Here is a 15,498-nt window from a genome sequence, read left to right on the forward strand (position 1 = left end):
TGTTTGACAACTATGAGTGTAACTGTATTTTAACAATGTCACCCCAGATTTTACCCTGCTGTTGGGTGTCTATACAAACAAGCAGAGCCAAAGTATATTGCATTCACCACATTAATCAATGAGGTTGCCTATGTTTGACAACTATGAGTGTAACTGTATTTTAACAATGTCACCCCAGATTTTACCCTGCTGTTGGGTGTCTATACAAACAAGCAGAGCCAAAGTATATTGCATTCACCACATTAATCAATGAGGTTGCCTATGTTTGACAACTATGAGTGTAACTGTATTTTAACAATGTCACCCCAGATTTTACCCTGCTGTTGGGTGTCTATACAAACAAGTAGAGCCAAAGTATATTGCATTCACCACATTAATCAATGAGGTTTCCTATGTTTGACAACTTATGAGTGTAAATGTATTTTAACAATGTCACCCCAGATTTTACCCTGCTGTTGGGTGTCTATACAAACAAGCAGAGCCAAAGTATATTGCATTCACCACATTAATCCAAGAATTTAATAATAAAATACAAATAACATGATGCATATGTTACTTACTTGTATACCAAGTTAATAAAGTATATTTATTACATAGCGTTAATAACACAAGACATCCCTTCTAAAGCACCTGCTGTTCAAGTAACGTCAGTTTCAGAGCCTGCTGTCATGCAAGGTTAGCATTTTCTATATATTCACTGAAACTACTTCATCGCTGTGGTTCAGTCCTATACAGAATAATAACCATATGGAACCTAATGCTGGTTTAATCCTGAATACTATTTGAATTCGCTGGAGCTGAGCTTTCCAAACCGGCAAGTCTCTTATTAAACATAAACAAAAATCTTACTAAAACAGTGTCGAAATACGCATTACCACTTACCCCAATTACAAGAAAAAATATTTGAACATAAGATTAGGGTCAGAGGGAAATACAATTTTCAAGAAACAACCATAGCTCATAAAATCGTTGAAACCATAATAGCCATAAACTCACCCTTTTTCCCCAAGCCGCCCAAGCGACCCCTCGTGCCCCGACCACTGTGTTAGATGCTTTGGGACAAAGGATGCAAAAGTATCAAAGTTCTAGTGAAGCTGCTAAGAAGGAAGGGAATGGTAGTAAGGTAGGGGTTATTACTTATTATTAAATTATTGTAAGATATCTTGTGTTATGGCCAGTGGCGCAGCCGGAAAAAAAGTAAGGAGGGGGGGTTAATCAAAAAATTTTCAATTTTTTTTTAAAATATTTTTTTAATTATTTTTTTTTTGGTTTAAAAGGGGGGGGGGTCACGACCCCCTAAACCCCCTGGCTGCGCCACTGGTTATGACGTATGGCAACTTGTAGAAAGGCATCAAACCAGGGGTGGTAGGGTGGACAGGCCAGCCTTGGAATTTTCTACACTGCATTAATTAGTAAACATTACAACCAATAAGTTAGAATTGTTTCACAAGATTGTGTGTCTAACTTTGCTTGCCTTCCTTGTGTTTTAAAAGTTTGGCGTTTATGATGGAAATAGTTTAATATAACTTTTCCTATTTGTCCCAGGCCCGACGTATGGGTCGAATAGTAAAGCAATACCAAGATGCCATCAAGTCAGTTAAAGCTGGCAGAAAAGTGAATTTCAACGAACTACCTGTACCACCGGGGTTCCCTCCTATTCCAGGTATTGTAGGGATGGTTTATTCAATATGCTTCAATTGACAGATGGTGAGGTTCATTAGGTAGTGCCCAGTTTGTTGGGGTAATATACCAATTCTGCTTTCATAGAGTGCTGCACTGTGCAAAATGCCGTATACAGAAATTCATAGATAGTATAATGTGTTTCCTAGCAGGAACTTTCTGCACTGCATTAATCAGTAAACATCACAACCAATTTGTTTAAAGAAAATCTGCATCTAAATATCCCTACCTCCCCTGCATGTACAAAATAATGTGGTATATTGTTCTATATTAATCCAGGTAACACCTCACAACCTGAAGTAAATATATTAGAGCAAGCCAACGCACTAATGCAACAAGATGATGACAATGATGATCAACCACAAGCATTGAAACCTCCACCTGTTGTATGTAGTTTGTTATATACAAGTGTTAAGTATTTTTGAAAAGAAACTGGACCATAGGTGCCTTGGGTGGCAGGGTGGACAGGTCTACCTTGAGGTTTTCTGCACTGCATTAATCAGTGGACATCTAACTATCCCTGCCTCCCCTGCATTTTGATGATTTTGGCACTTATGCTTGTGTAACATACACCCCACTCCATTTGCAACCCTTAGCCAACAACCAAGAACAAGTTTTTTTTAAATAGAAAAGACATTTTTACATTGTAATACGCCTGGTATCAACAGGTTATATAACACACTCAAATCTCAGGCCACCCGCAAGACCTCACCACAAAGAAGTGGAGACGCTTCAACCACCAAGAAAACCCCGTCCCCTCAACCTTCAGGTTCATCACAACCTTTGCAAAGTAAGTATATAACTAATACTATTGCCGAATGTTCTTTGCAGGGGATCCCATGCTCATCATATGGGTAACGCTAATGTGTGTCTGGGTGTCATGCCACCCTAATTTTAAAACAAAAGTGACATCATGTTTTAGCGGCCTTGCTTGTTTGCACAGACACCTAAAAATTCAAGTTAAGATTTAAACTGGGACATGCAATAAATTGAATACTGCACATTTATAACCCAAACACTATCCCGCCCCCACAGCAAAATACGAGCAGCAAGTAGCTTTCCTGGAGAATCGACAAGCAGCGTTCAAGAAAGCAGCATTGGAGGCGAAACATAAGGGAGATAGAGCGACAGCTATCGAGTTAATTAAGAAGATGAAAGGTTTTGATTCCTTGATTGAGGCTGCGAAAGGGGGAATGAAGGTCCGTGGGTTGATTGTGGTTGTTATGTTTGAATGTGGTGCTGTGGCTCGGTGGTTGGCGCGCCTATAGCCCAGTGGGCATGGGTTCAAGGCTCGCCTCGGCTACTATTGTGCCGGTATGTGTTTTGTACAAGATATTTAACGGCATTTCCTGATGGTGTCTCGGCCAGTCGACATATGGTGGGCGAAACATCAAACAAACAAACAATATAATACACTTAGAGGAGAGAATTATATAAAAATAAGTTACATTAAATTTTGAAAGAAGTTACATAAATTAATTACAGCAATAAATAACCTTTATGTAACCAGGAAGTTTGGTAGTTCACCAAGACACACCCTGTAGAGTGTAGTCCCACGGTGGTAGATTAGAGTTAGCCCGCCACCCCTAAAGTGGGGTTGATTTTTTTTATATAACGACAAAATACTGATGAAGAATAAATGACATTCAACCCCTATAATGGCCTATAATATAGGCCAGAGTTGGCCCATTACCCCAACACTAACTTAATTCAAACCTCTAAACACAGATTGACATCAGCAAAGTTCCCCAACCACCAGCAGAGGGCAGTATTGGTGATGATGATGGGTTTGAGATGATTGACAGCCATGTGGGTGGAGCCTCTACATCACCTGAGGAAGATCAAGCTATTTATTCAAGGATACTTGAGTCGCTGTCATCGCAAGTTAAGGTGGGCTTCTATTCTATATGGGTTAAGTTCTATGGCGAGGAATGTCAGAGGACCTGGGATTTAGACCAGAGTTGGCCCATTACCTCAACATTATATATGCACATTCTATTCTATATGGGTGAGGTCCTACAGTGAGGCACACCATGGGACCTGGGATTTAAACCAGAGTTGGCCATTACCCCAACATTGTATTATATGCCTGTTCTATTCTATATGGTTGAGGTCCTATGGTGTGGAATATCAGAGGACTATTGGAAATTCTGAATTCATAATTTACAATCTATACAATGATTAGTATAACTGAAATTGAGAAATTCCATCTTACCTCCAGAAAGCCCGAGCGTACGCCCAGCAGATGACCCACGCAGGTGACGTGGCAGCAGCTGAACGATGCGATCGACTCGCCACCAACTCACAAGCTGACCATGATTATGTGAGGAGTTGTATTCGACATAAGGATCAACCACCAAGGTTCCATTATGAACAACAGTGAGTTTTTATATAGGCGTAATACTAGGGGAGTTTAGGGATGCACATTACAGAATAATTAGGTATTCTAGGTATCCTAGAACTTTATTTAAAATCTAGAATTTCAAATCTTTTAGTATCTTTAAGAAAAAACGTATAAAGCCAAAATGGCCAAACCGAAACGTATAGCAACCTTCAAGAGATGATGTATGATGACGTCGAATACTAAATCAGAATACCGAATGCCGTATTTAGTTTCGAATACAAAAGGATTCGAATCTCATGGATCCAAATTCTGTAATGTGCATCTCCAGGGGTGACATATATATATAAATTATATATATTCTGGACAATGGAGAGTTTATAGGCAACTTTTATTTTATAAGTGTAACATTGGGGCTGTCGTACTCCCATATTTCTAAACTGTAAATATAGTTACTATTATAGTGCGAACAATAAACTGATTGTTTTTATTTCTAGAGTATTTGAGACGACACGTCTTAACCCGGACATCGGGACGAACGAGTTGGAGTTGTTGATCGTCCAATGTATTGACTTGCATGCAGGGGGGAAAGACAAGATGTTCGTGGAATGGGAGATGCCGTTTCCTCATGTAAGTTGTTGTTGGCACATATATGGTAACTTGTAATATGTTCTTTATTACTATGATTGAATGGATGTAACTTGTTTGTCTTCATTGGGTATAACGTGGGTGTTCTGTGTTATACAACCTTTCAGGGTGATTGTTTTTTGTCTGGCCAACAATTTAGACAACCCATTAGTGACCATTGGGTTAGAGCAATTGGTCACTGATGGGTTGTCCAAACTATCAGCTTTGCAAAAAAACAATTACCTACAAACTTAAATAACTCAAGATCTGGCACGAGGTCTATGAAACAGAACACCCGTGTTATAACAAAGTCATATCCCCGCCATGCCAGGATAAAATAAGTTTCATCCACTCACAATTTACTTTTCACAGGACAACCCCATTAAAGGCCACACTGAAGAAGCCAGACCCTCACAGAGCCCTAAGTTCGAGGCCACGTTTCGCGTCCCATTTGTTAGGAAACTTAAATCAAGCCAGAGAGCGATTCGTAGCAAAGCTATTAAACTGGATGTTATTGCTAAGGGGTGAGTTATGTTTGGACAATTTGAAGGCATTGTATTATATGGATGCATCTAGCTCATTTATTCTTACCTAAGTAATATACTTAATTTGTTTTGAAGCCATATCAATTGGATCAATTCGTTTTGAAGCTGTATCTTTAAAGAATAAATGTAACTTATTTATCCTCGCATGGCGGGGCAACGACAGTCGATATAACACGGGTGTTCTGTTTCATACACCTCGTGCCCGCTTACTAGTTACCACGTATAGAACTTATTTATCCCCAACGACAGTTGTTATAACACAATGGTAGCAGCATCGAGCCTCAAACCTGTAACCTCTGGCCTAGAAACAAGCTTGCTATTTACTGTCCCACAGATTCACGGGATTGTATAACCCTGACTTCCTGCGCATGGAAAAGTGCCCGCCTAAGCATATGCTAATATTAATTTATCCAAAGCTTAAATATGTTGTTCATATTAGTTGCTGGAACTCACACTCACAGTCTCATTAAATGACTCATATTAACTGTTAATTTACTTTGCAATCAACTCCCCTGCTTTATGTGAATTGTATTTTATTTATTTATTTTGCAACGGTTAGCTTCTCATATTTTTAAAGCACTCGCATGAAATGTTAATTACCTCACCATCAACTCACTATATCGTGTGAATTGTATTTAAGTTGATATTTATTTACATTGTAGTGGCTTTCTGCGAAGTGACAAGTCGTTAGGCGCAACGCAAATCAAACTTGCTGCGTTAGACTCACATTGTGAATTACATGCAATTGAGGAGGTGGGTTCATCTACTGTACAAGTTGATTAGGTTTTGGATCTATTTGCACAACTAGCAAGTGGATTGCCTGACTGAAAACATGTTTGCATAATTGTATATGTTTGCTTGTTTTTAGGGATATGGGATTTAGCCCACAGTTGTCCCATTACCCCAACATTGTATATGCGCATTCTATTCTATATGGGTGAGGTCCTTCAGTGAGGCATGCCATGGGACCTGGGATTTAGACCAGAGTTGTCCCATTACCCCAACATTTTATATGCACATTCTATTCTATGTGGGTGAGGTCCTACAGTGAGGCACGCCATGGGACCTGGGATTTAGACCAGAGTTGCCCTAACTATGTACTTGTACATGCAAATTGTATTTTCACATGTCGTAGCATTTAACAATCACTTAATTCCAGTTGAAAGAGAATCGCAATGTTAGCGGTAAGATTGAGGTTTACGTCCGACTTCGAACCCCCCTGTCTGAGTCAGATTCCACCAAAAGTACGGAGCGTTGGTTGTTCGTGGAGCATACCAAGCGTCATCTGTCGCCCCCACATGCATCGTCGAGCAGGAAAAGCGCTTCTCCCAACCGAGCGTCTCCTAGACCGAGTGCTCGCGCTGATGACAAGAAAGTGAAGTAAGCTTGTGTGTTGTGTGTTAGTGGCTTGTGTTTAGAGTCAGTAAGTTCTCATTTAATTTTGAGTTTGCATGAGTGTGTTGGTGGGGGGAGGTTTAATGTAGTAGTGGGGCAACTACAGTTGTTATAACACGGGTGTTCTGTTTCATACACCTCGTGCCGCTTACGAGTAACCACAAATGTAACCTTGTGAGTTTTGTTTTTCCGCATGGCTGACAATTTAGACAACCCATTATTGACCACTGGGTTAGAGCAATTGCCGTTAAGTGTCTTGCCTAAAATTACTAACGCTCACAAATCACAATAATAGTAGCATCGAGCCTTGAATCCATAACTTTTGGTCTAGAAACTGATGCTCTAACCACTGTGCCACGGCACCGGACAAATTATGATGCCCTATATTTTGCATGGGTTGAATTGATTCCAGGTTAATTTGTTTTTGTTCAATCAAGGTTTCTAAATTCCAATTATAGCTTTCAAAACAGCACAGTAGATTTAGATCAGTTATTTTAGAAAACTCACTTTAGTTTCTGCTGTTTATCCTTCGGTGTAGCTGGAAGGAAATGAAGTAGTAGGCGTTAATATAACTATTGCTATCATAGGCGCCAAACTTTCTAAAACACAGGGGAGGCAGAAATAGTTTGGTAAAAATAACCAAAAATTTGGTAAATGACTTTATTTTTCTCTATACAAAATCCTGAGAAATAAATCTAATTTATTGGTTGTAATGTTTATAGCCTGCCCACCCTGCCACCCCAGGTTTGGCGCCTATACTAGCAACACAGTCATTACAGTGCTATGGTATGGTAGAGTGGGAAAAAATGGGACACCTTTTCATTCTATTTTCTTGTCCCTTGTGATAATAAACAAAAAACATTCAAAGAATTATAAAACCGTATCCTCACGACTCCCATAAGCCGTTGTTAATTGTTTAAAACACGATAAGGATATTTTGATATTATGTGCTAAAGGTGTCTCATCTTGCCCCGCCCTACTATATGTTCATTTACATTACAGTAAGGCATCTAAATTGTGCAATGTAAGCTGATGTGTGGCAGATGTGCTTTGCAGGGATTCTACCATACTCATATTCAAGTATATAGTATATAACATTAGGGGTTACTGGGGTGGCATGTTGTTTAATTTTGGAACCGAAGTTACATCATATATTTTAGCACCCAGTTTTACAGTTTAAACTAGCTTTTACCTTGCTGTTAGGTGTCTATACAAACAAGCAAAGCCAAAGTATATTGCATTCACCACATTAATCAATGAGGTTCCCTATGTTTGACAACTATGAGTGTAACTGTATTTTTACAATGTCACCCTAGATTTTACCCTGCTGTTAGGTGTCTATACAATCAAGCAGAGCCAAAGTATATCGCATTCACCACATTAATCAATGAGGTTCCCTATGTTTGACAACTATGAGTGTAACTGTATTTTTACAATGTCACCCTAGATTTTACCCTGCTGTTAGGTGTCTATACAATCAAGCAGAGCCAAAGTATATCGCATTCACCACATTAATCAATGAGGTTCCCTATGTTTGACAACTATGAGTGTAACTGTATTTTTACAATGTCACCCCAGATTTTACCCTGCTGTTAGGTGTCTATACAATCAAGCAGAGCCAAAGTATATTGCATTCACCACATTAATCAATGAGGTTCCCTATGTTTGACAACTATGAGTGTAACTGTATGTCACCCCAGATTTTGCCCTGCTGTTAGGTGTCTATACAATCAAGCAGAGCCAAAGTATATTGTATTCACCACATTAATCAATGAGGTTCCCTCTGTTTGACAACTGAACTGCATTTTAAAAATGTCACCCCTTTTTTCTCAAATTTCAAAACAACATGACACCTATGCCCACTGTATTATTAAGTTTCTGTCCAAATGTGCCTGTTTTAATTTTGTATTTTAAAACCTCATTTTAATATTTTGTTTTTCGAGATTTTTAAATCAGTTTGATTCTATTTCTATGCTTGTGAATTTCATATAATTTCTTCATTACAAATTCATTTATTTTATCTGTCATTTCTTCTGTTCGAAATATATAGTTGGGTGGAGGAAGATGGGACACCTTTAGCACAAAATATATAAATATCTTGATCATATTTTAAACAATTAACAACGGTCTATGAAAGTCGCGAGGACAAGGTTTTATAATTCTTTGAATGTTCTTTGTTTACTACCAAAATGTACGAGAAAATAGAATGAAAAGGTGTCCCATCTTCCCCCATCCTACTATAAGTGTGGAAATTGATAATCAGTGTTCAGTTATTAGAGAGCAAGTTTAGACCAGATGTATTTATTTAAACAGGGACAAAACTCAAAACTGTAAAGCCAGATTTTATGTTAGACAGAAAGATGTTTGTAGAAAATTCTGTGATGTATATAATCATAGCATAATCTTCAAAACTTATGAATGAATGAAACATAACTTATCCATGCATGATGGGGAAATGGCAGTTGTTGACATGGGTGTTTTATTTCATACACTTGTTATATAATAGAGGCAAATTCTTGCTTTTAGCTTTTAGCAAGAATCCCAGTTTTATTTTATTGAAATAATGAATGTTTATATTTTATATTTCTTCCAGCATTGCAAGCGTTGATGTTCTTGAACTCGAATTAAAAGTGATTCGAGCAAAAATAGAGAATTATAAGAAGAAGGGAACGTCCCCACCTAGTGGTCTGATTAACGAGGGAAAGATGGTTCAGTTGAAACTGGAATCGACGAGAAAGTTTTTAAAACAAGGAGGTAGCCATGCTAGGAAAGGTAATTTATTATGTTGGTTTATTTATATGTTTTTTCCCCATAATATCATAACGTTTTTAACTCTATTAATCGGTTTTTACAATAATTAATTTATTTATAATTAAGTGTAATTCACCCGTTATTAAGTATATTGCATCATGAGATCATGGGTTGGAAACTATGCCATTATTTACCGTTTTCCATAAGTGGTTTTTACCTGTAGCACATTTTAACAACTGTTGTTTTGATGTAATTCATCTCTTCTTTATTTTAATTCTTATGACCTTTGTTAAGAATATGAAACATTATGCTTTCCTTTATAGAATACATCTCCTGTTTAAAGCAGCAGTACCAGCACCTTTCTATTGAAATACAAGCTTACACCAAGAATGGAAAAAGGGTGAATTGAATATTGCATTGTATTGACATAATGTTTGGCAGAGTTTTTACCCCGAGATTACAAGTTCAAGGCTTGACGCTGCCACCATTGTGGCTTGGTGTATATGTCCTTAATGGTAATTGCTCCAAGCCTCCAACCCAGTTGTCACTAATGGGTTTTTTAAACTGTCAGCAATATAACAAAAAAATCATTCTGAAAGTTACATGGCGGTAACTCGTAAGAGGGTATGAAACTAAATACCTGTGTTATAACGATTGTCGTTGCCCTACCACACTAAAATAATTAATTCATTCATTTAATTAAACCTTTTTGTTGTTGCAGGAGCAAGCAAAGTTGGCGTTAACGAAGAAAAATTATGTAAAAGCAGAATTGGACAAACTGGTTTCAGCATGAGATTTATATTGTTGCGTTTTCAAACCAATGTTTGCTATTTCTATCTTACTTGTGGGTGTTTTCCTATGTACCGCTCCCGAAACATATATAGTTCAATATCGCAGTTTAATTTTATCTAATTTTAGATATGCAATAAAAATATGTAGATGTAACATGTTATACTTGTTGTTTTGTCGCAGTTTTAATATTTAAATTAATTTTGTGTCAAGAAAAAGGGAATATCTGAATCAAGTAAGTGGACAAGCAAGTAAAAGAGGTTCCATGTTATGACACAACAGTTAAGGCTAGTATTGGTAAGTTACCCCAACGCACAAGGTGCCACAACCCATAAGTACCCCCTGTGTTAGGTCACATATTCTACCAGTGGTATTATTATCGAGCATTAACAAAAAAAAAACAAATTATTTTTTCGAATAGAGTAGTTAAGAACAGGTTAAATAGTGCAACGAAGAGAAGGGAATTAGCAAGACTGAGACCTGAAATTTATTAAATGTTATCTATTTAGATGTGAAAACATAACTTAACAAATCACATAATTTTGTTAATTTTTTTGAAACACGATAGCAAAGATCTGAATATTTAAAATAACAAAAAAATTAAAACTAATAATAAATTGACTGCAGTTAAAACACGCTCCGGGTAAAGAAATACCTATTCTGCGTCATTTTTAAAGAGAATTTATGTTAAATATAGTTTAAATAAACTTGTAAGTATTATGGCATGCATTACTGCGAAATTATTGAGCACGTAAATGGTCACATAGTACTGGCATAGACAACTTATAATAGACCGCAAGCGTCACTTTTGGGATTCCCGTAAAAATATGTTTTTAGACCAAAAAAACAATGTTAGTTATTCCTAATTGCAAATATTATGTGTGTTTGTGTAGTTTGGTACTAGAAAGTTTATTAAAGTGAGAAAATATTGTTATATAATGCAAAAAATCAAGTTTATTTGTTGCAGATACGTTCCGCTTCAGTGCACCCAGGTTAAAGCAATCTGTTTTCGTTACTCGCGTAAGTCATACGTATTATTTAGGTTTTAAAATATCGGTATGGCGGATTCAGTGGTTCGTAGTTATTTAAGCAGTCTGGAGATTCAATGCGATGTATGTGGTGCAATGATGGCAAGCATAGATGAGTTGCGAACCCATTGCTTGATGATGCATTATGAACAAGGACAAGACAAAATAAACACACACACAGGATGTATTTACAAAAACGGTAGCCTTATGCCAGAAGCAGTCCATTTTCAAAAGACCAGTGTCTTTTATTTTAACCAGCAGCACATTTGGATTTATAAGAACAGTTTTTGACTACTACAACAGTATTAAAAAAAATCGGAACAAATTCTATTCAATGTATTCCACATGGTGTGTAACTGCAGCCGATGATTTGGGCATGCCACAACAACAAGCTGCTTATTTTCTTATAAAACTGATGGATGTTATTGCGTCACACGAAGAAATAGATATAAAACAGATAACCCGGTTATAGGGGTGGATGAAAAAGATTCAGGTAACACAGCAAAATATAAGTTTTAACAAAATGCTTTAATAGTAGTGTGTTATGTACAGATATTCTTGAATATATTGGTGGTTTTCTTCTGCTAAAGGCAAAACGAAAGTTTGAACCAAATTTTATTGAATGTTTAACCAAAAATCAACCACACAAAAAATCAACCTTTACATCTCAAATGGAGTTAAAAGTTGGAGAAAACCATTTGTTGCATCCATCAGACCAATTTCAACAATTTATAACATGGATATACTATCTGCACAATAAAGAAATTTCTAAAACTTTAAAATCAATTAATTTCATTAATATAATTAACATTATTGAAAGTTCTTCCTTGTTCCTTAGCTATATTGAACAAGTCAGTGAAGAATGTGGTTTGGATATTGCCTATGTCACCAAAGTATTTAATTATATAATTTATTTGTTTGTTAAGGTTTTGGGACATAACTTTGCTAAATATGCTGTAAACATGAAGAATACCAAATGTACCAAATTTTTAGGTGGTTTTAGAGCGGAATTGCGGAAACTATGTAACCTGTAATACTCTTGCATGATGTTTTAGGAAAACTTACTTTTTTTTAGCAACTTTTGGCAGTGGATCGTGGCATACATGTGTCCATGCATTTTTTTTACCAAATGTAGTGTTGCCTCCTTTAACTTTCTTAATAATTTTTCTTTGTGTGATTGCAGACACACTGTAACTCACTTGTGCAACATCCGGGTTTGTATTTCTTCTCATGTTTGATCTCTTAAGTATGATAAACTTTATTAATTCTTAAACTTTAAATTTTAATTTGTTACTTATTCTGTTTTCATTTTTTTACAGATTTCTGACGTTTTTAATGTGGCTTAAAACTTGTTGTTATATCATATATGATCATTTATATTTTTAAATACAAATGTCTTACCAGGTTTCCAAATACAGCTTCCAAGACATCTTGAGTCAAGGTTTTTAAACAAACATATTCAATACCATGTTGCAACAAATGTTTTGTGAGATGAACCATGTTTGTCGTAGTAAACAATAACCCATCATACGTTTGTTTTGCAATAATTCGTTTTTCTTCTCCCGGATGCAGTGTATCAACTTCATTCTGTGTAAATTTAGATACAGTTGTACTTTCATGGTGCAATCCTAGTTAAAACAAAATATTTTACCCGCCAATCTAACAAATATTTCCGAAATTGATTTTCCAGCCAGATCAGTCGTTCATCGTTACAGGATCTTATTGGGTTCATTACACCACATGTTACTATGTCGAACCATCTGCAAACAATTGCTAATCAGTTTACTTAGATCATTCCATATACAGTATTTTTACTTATCAAACAATAAAATAAAGTCTCGTGTGCCCTTAGACCCAGGAACATCTTCCAAAGCATATGCCACTCTACGACTAAGAGTATCTCTTGCTAGACCCACTCTCATCTACAAATCAGATAAATGTTGTGAGTATAGAAGACACTCAAAGTAAACCTAATACTTTTGTAAATGGGTTAAGCTGCATATGAACATTGGTGAGTTTTGTCTTGTGTAGTGGTGATGATGTTTCCATGCTGTATAAAGATTTCAGATGAACCCAAGAAATGTCTTTCGTCTTATAATTTAAATATTTTGTTCCGGTGGGTTTGGAGCTATATAGTGCATTCCGAACAGTCTGAAATGGGTATATACATTTTTTTAATTGTTAAATCAGCTTGTGTGAAGTAAACTTACTTTAAGCAAGTGACTTGTATCGGAGCAAAGAAATATCCTTTCTTTGCGAAATGGGTTTGGGCAGGAATACAAATCATTGTGGCTTAATGGTTTTCCATGTAAAATTTCAAAAAACTTTCTGTTTATTGCAGATCCATCGGCCACAATAGCATTGATATGAGCACCATTCACCTCACACGCGATAACACTTTCCCAAAACAATGATGTTAGCTGAAATGCTGGAGTTGTGGTTGTGGGCCACCAAGACAGAGGAATTGAAAGTTCTTTTTTAAACGATCGTACATAAAACACTGCAAGAAAAAGTAATTTTTTAATCTCGTAAGTTACATAACAGCATTGTTACAAACACTTACTGCAAATATGGGTGGCAAGTTTGTCAGGTGTCACTCTATCACCATAGTCTACAAAGCCAATAAGCCTTCCATTTTTCATAACCAAATTTTCTTTAACTATAGTAACAAAGAAATATTTAATATAGTTTAACCAATGCATACATTAGGCTGTGGAACCTTTCATTTCATCAACAGTTATGTAAGCCTCTACTTCCCTTTCCAATCCTTGTAGTTGGTGTAATGCCAACTGATTAATGCCACAGGCAGTTCCAGATAGATTTCTAAATAATTAAAAATATAACAAATAACCTTTTGATGAAAACCATATTTACCGATAATTTCTTAATGTCTGGCATGAAGGTAGCATCAGAACACCAGTTGTTTTCAAATGATCGTATGCTGCAGGTGACCTTGAATATAATTCAATTGCCCAACGCACTATATCTGGATGGTATCGTCGGCATGAAGGTATTCTTTTTGCATTTTCAGACTGCGTTTCAAAAAATAACCTCTGCCACTCATTCATGTTGCTGGCTTCAATGTTAATTAACCCCTGTTAAAACAATAATTAAACATTAATATCAATAAATTCAAACTTTAACATTATTTCATATAGCTACCATAAGTGTTCTGCACTTCAACTTACTGATATATCTTGGTGTAAATTCTCATCAACATGAACTAACTCACTGTCCCCTGATTTGCTTTCAACATCTTTTAAACTGGTATACTTTCTGTTATACTGTGTCTTTATGTCATACTTAAGGCAATTGTAACATGTGTTTCTGTCTTCAGATTCAACTGTTTCAACGGTACAGTTAGACTTACGTTTTTAATGGTCTATTAAAATATTTACCTATACCGCTACATTCTGGCGATCTAACAATTGTATCAATATTTAAACCTGATCCATTCCAAGTTTGAATATGATGGCATTTAGTATTTTTAGTTGTGCTAGCAACTCCTTTGCACAACTTATATCTTGCAAAGCTATCTGCAAAATCCAATTGTGCGACGTTTTATTTGGAACACAACTTAATTTGTAACTTTGATTGTTCTAATGTAATGCTTAATTTATAGTTCAGACACCTTTTGTACCTTACCTATAAATAGCATACACAGGATATAAGTTAAAGCATTATTAATTTGTGAAAGGTTACCTATAAAAGAATATAAAGTGGAAGTTCTCAAATCCACAAATTGTTTGGTAATTCTCCAACCATCAAATGCCACCCACTCTACCTGAACTGTACTATTTAAGCAAATGCTAAAAGATAAAATAAAAGATTAGTATTCCAATAACTTAATTTACAGAATACACTCTTGCCTTATGTGAGGAACTAAATCTTGTTCCGATATCCAATATTCCAGTAAAGTTTTTTGATTCCTGGTAGTTATTGACCATTTGTCTGTATATTTATGCACAATATTACAAATGATAAATTGACTACTGCTAAAAGATGCTAATGTTCTTATAAATGATATCAATAAAAGCAAGTCAACAATTTATTGTACATTCTTTCGACAAACCTCTCGTTTGTGAAGATAATTTGCTGAAGCTACTGTACACTTTTTCTATGCAGCTATGGCGAATTGCATCTGGTAACGGTTTTCGGCTAACTCGCTCACGACTCTTCTAAAAATGCATTTAGTATATAAATGAAATGCAATATAGGTTCAAGAACAGAAGTTTACCTTCACAAGTACACCACATTTTTTAGGCAATTTCTCAGATGTAAATGCACCACATTTTAACTCCTTCCTTGAATGATAGGAAACTATGTCCTCTGGTTTAAAGTG

General features: G+C 36.1%; 2 protein-coding genes across 4 annotated transcripts in view; one reads left to right on the forward strand and one right to left on the reverse strand.

Moving 5' to 3' along the window:
- The window catches only part of LOC100178072 (coiled-coil and C2 domain-containing protein 1-like), a 13,671-nt gene extending 3,380 nt beyond the window's left edge, over positions 1–10,291 (forward strand). The window contains exons 7-21 of one of the 3 annotated variants that reach the window (XM_026838005.1): positions 598–675; positions 1,011–1,123; positions 1,546–1,663; positions 1,960–2,066; positions 2,374–2,470; positions 2,716–2,879; positions 3,409–3,570; positions 3,902–4,059; positions 4,519–4,651; positions 5,021–5,172; positions 5,856–5,946; positions 6,353–6,573; positions 9,182–9,360; positions 9,663–9,739; positions 10,061–10,291. In XM_026838005.1, coding sequence (XP_026693806.1) covers positions 598–675; positions 1,011–1,123; positions 1,546–1,663; positions 1,960–2,066; positions 2,374–2,470; positions 2,716–2,879; positions 3,409–3,570; positions 3,902–4,059; positions 4,519–4,651; positions 5,021–5,172; positions 5,856–5,946; positions 6,353–6,573; positions 9,182–9,360; positions 9,663–9,739; positions 10,061–10,132 — 1,922 coding nt within the window. In that variant the 3' untranslated portion in view covers positions 10,133–10,291. Of the gene's footprint in view, positions 1–597; positions 676–1,010; positions 1,124–1,545; positions 1,664–1,959; positions 2,067–2,373; positions 2,471–2,715; positions 2,880–3,408; positions 3,571–3,901; positions 4,060–4,518; positions 4,652–5,020; positions 5,173–5,855; positions 5,947–6,352; positions 6,574–7,590; positions 7,752–9,181; positions 9,361–9,662; positions 9,740–10,060 lie in introns of those variants that run through there. The other 2 variants (XM_026838006.1, XM_026838007.1) reach the window with 2 other exon arrangements.
- A 1,089-nt stretch (positions 10,292–11,380) lies between these two features.
- On the reverse strand, positions 11,381–15,490 carry LOC100175756. The gene is made up of 10 exons (XM_026838008.1): positions 15,394–15,490; positions 14,031–14,251; positions 13,876–13,979; positions 13,720–13,815; positions 13,367–13,656; positions 13,134–13,307; positions 12,972–13,078; positions 12,808–12,916; positions 12,558–12,743; positions 11,381–12,397 (listed from the first exon to the last, which is right to left on the reverse strand). Exons 2-10 carry the CDS (start codon positions 14,222–14,224, stop codon positions 12,218–12,220), a joined length of 1,440 nt encoding a protein of 479 aa, XP_026693809.1. The 5' UTR covers positions 14,225–14,251; positions 15,394–15,490; the 3' UTR covers positions 11,381–12,217.
- Between the last annotated feature and the right edge of the window lie 8 nt (positions 15,491–15,498).

The sequence above is a fragment of the Ciona intestinalis genome, unplaced genomic scaffold (assembly GCF_000224145.3).
Source record: "Ciona intestinalis unplaced genomic scaffold, KH HT000048.1, whole genome shotgun sequence".
Classification (NCBI taxonomy): domain Eukaryota; kingdom Metazoa; phylum Chordata; class Ascidiacea; order Phlebobranchia; family Cionidae; genus Ciona; species Ciona intestinalis.

What these genes read in the sequence shown, in the direction of transcription:
- LOC100175756 (XM_026838008.1), bottom strand. Translation starts at nt 14,224, where the DNA reads ATGAATGAGTGGCAGAGGTTATTTTTTGAAACGCAGTCTGAAAATGCA. An exon ending in ACTTGCCACCCATATTTGCA is followed by an intron (nt 13,657 to 13,719) that starts GTAAGTGTTTGT and finishes TTTTTCTTGCAG; the next exon opens with TGTTTTATGTACGATCGTTT. An exon ending in ATACAAGTCACTTGCTTAAA is followed by an intron (nt 13,308 to 13,366) that starts GTAAGTTTACTT and finishes TACCCATTTCAG; the next exon opens with ACTGTTCGGAATGCACTATA.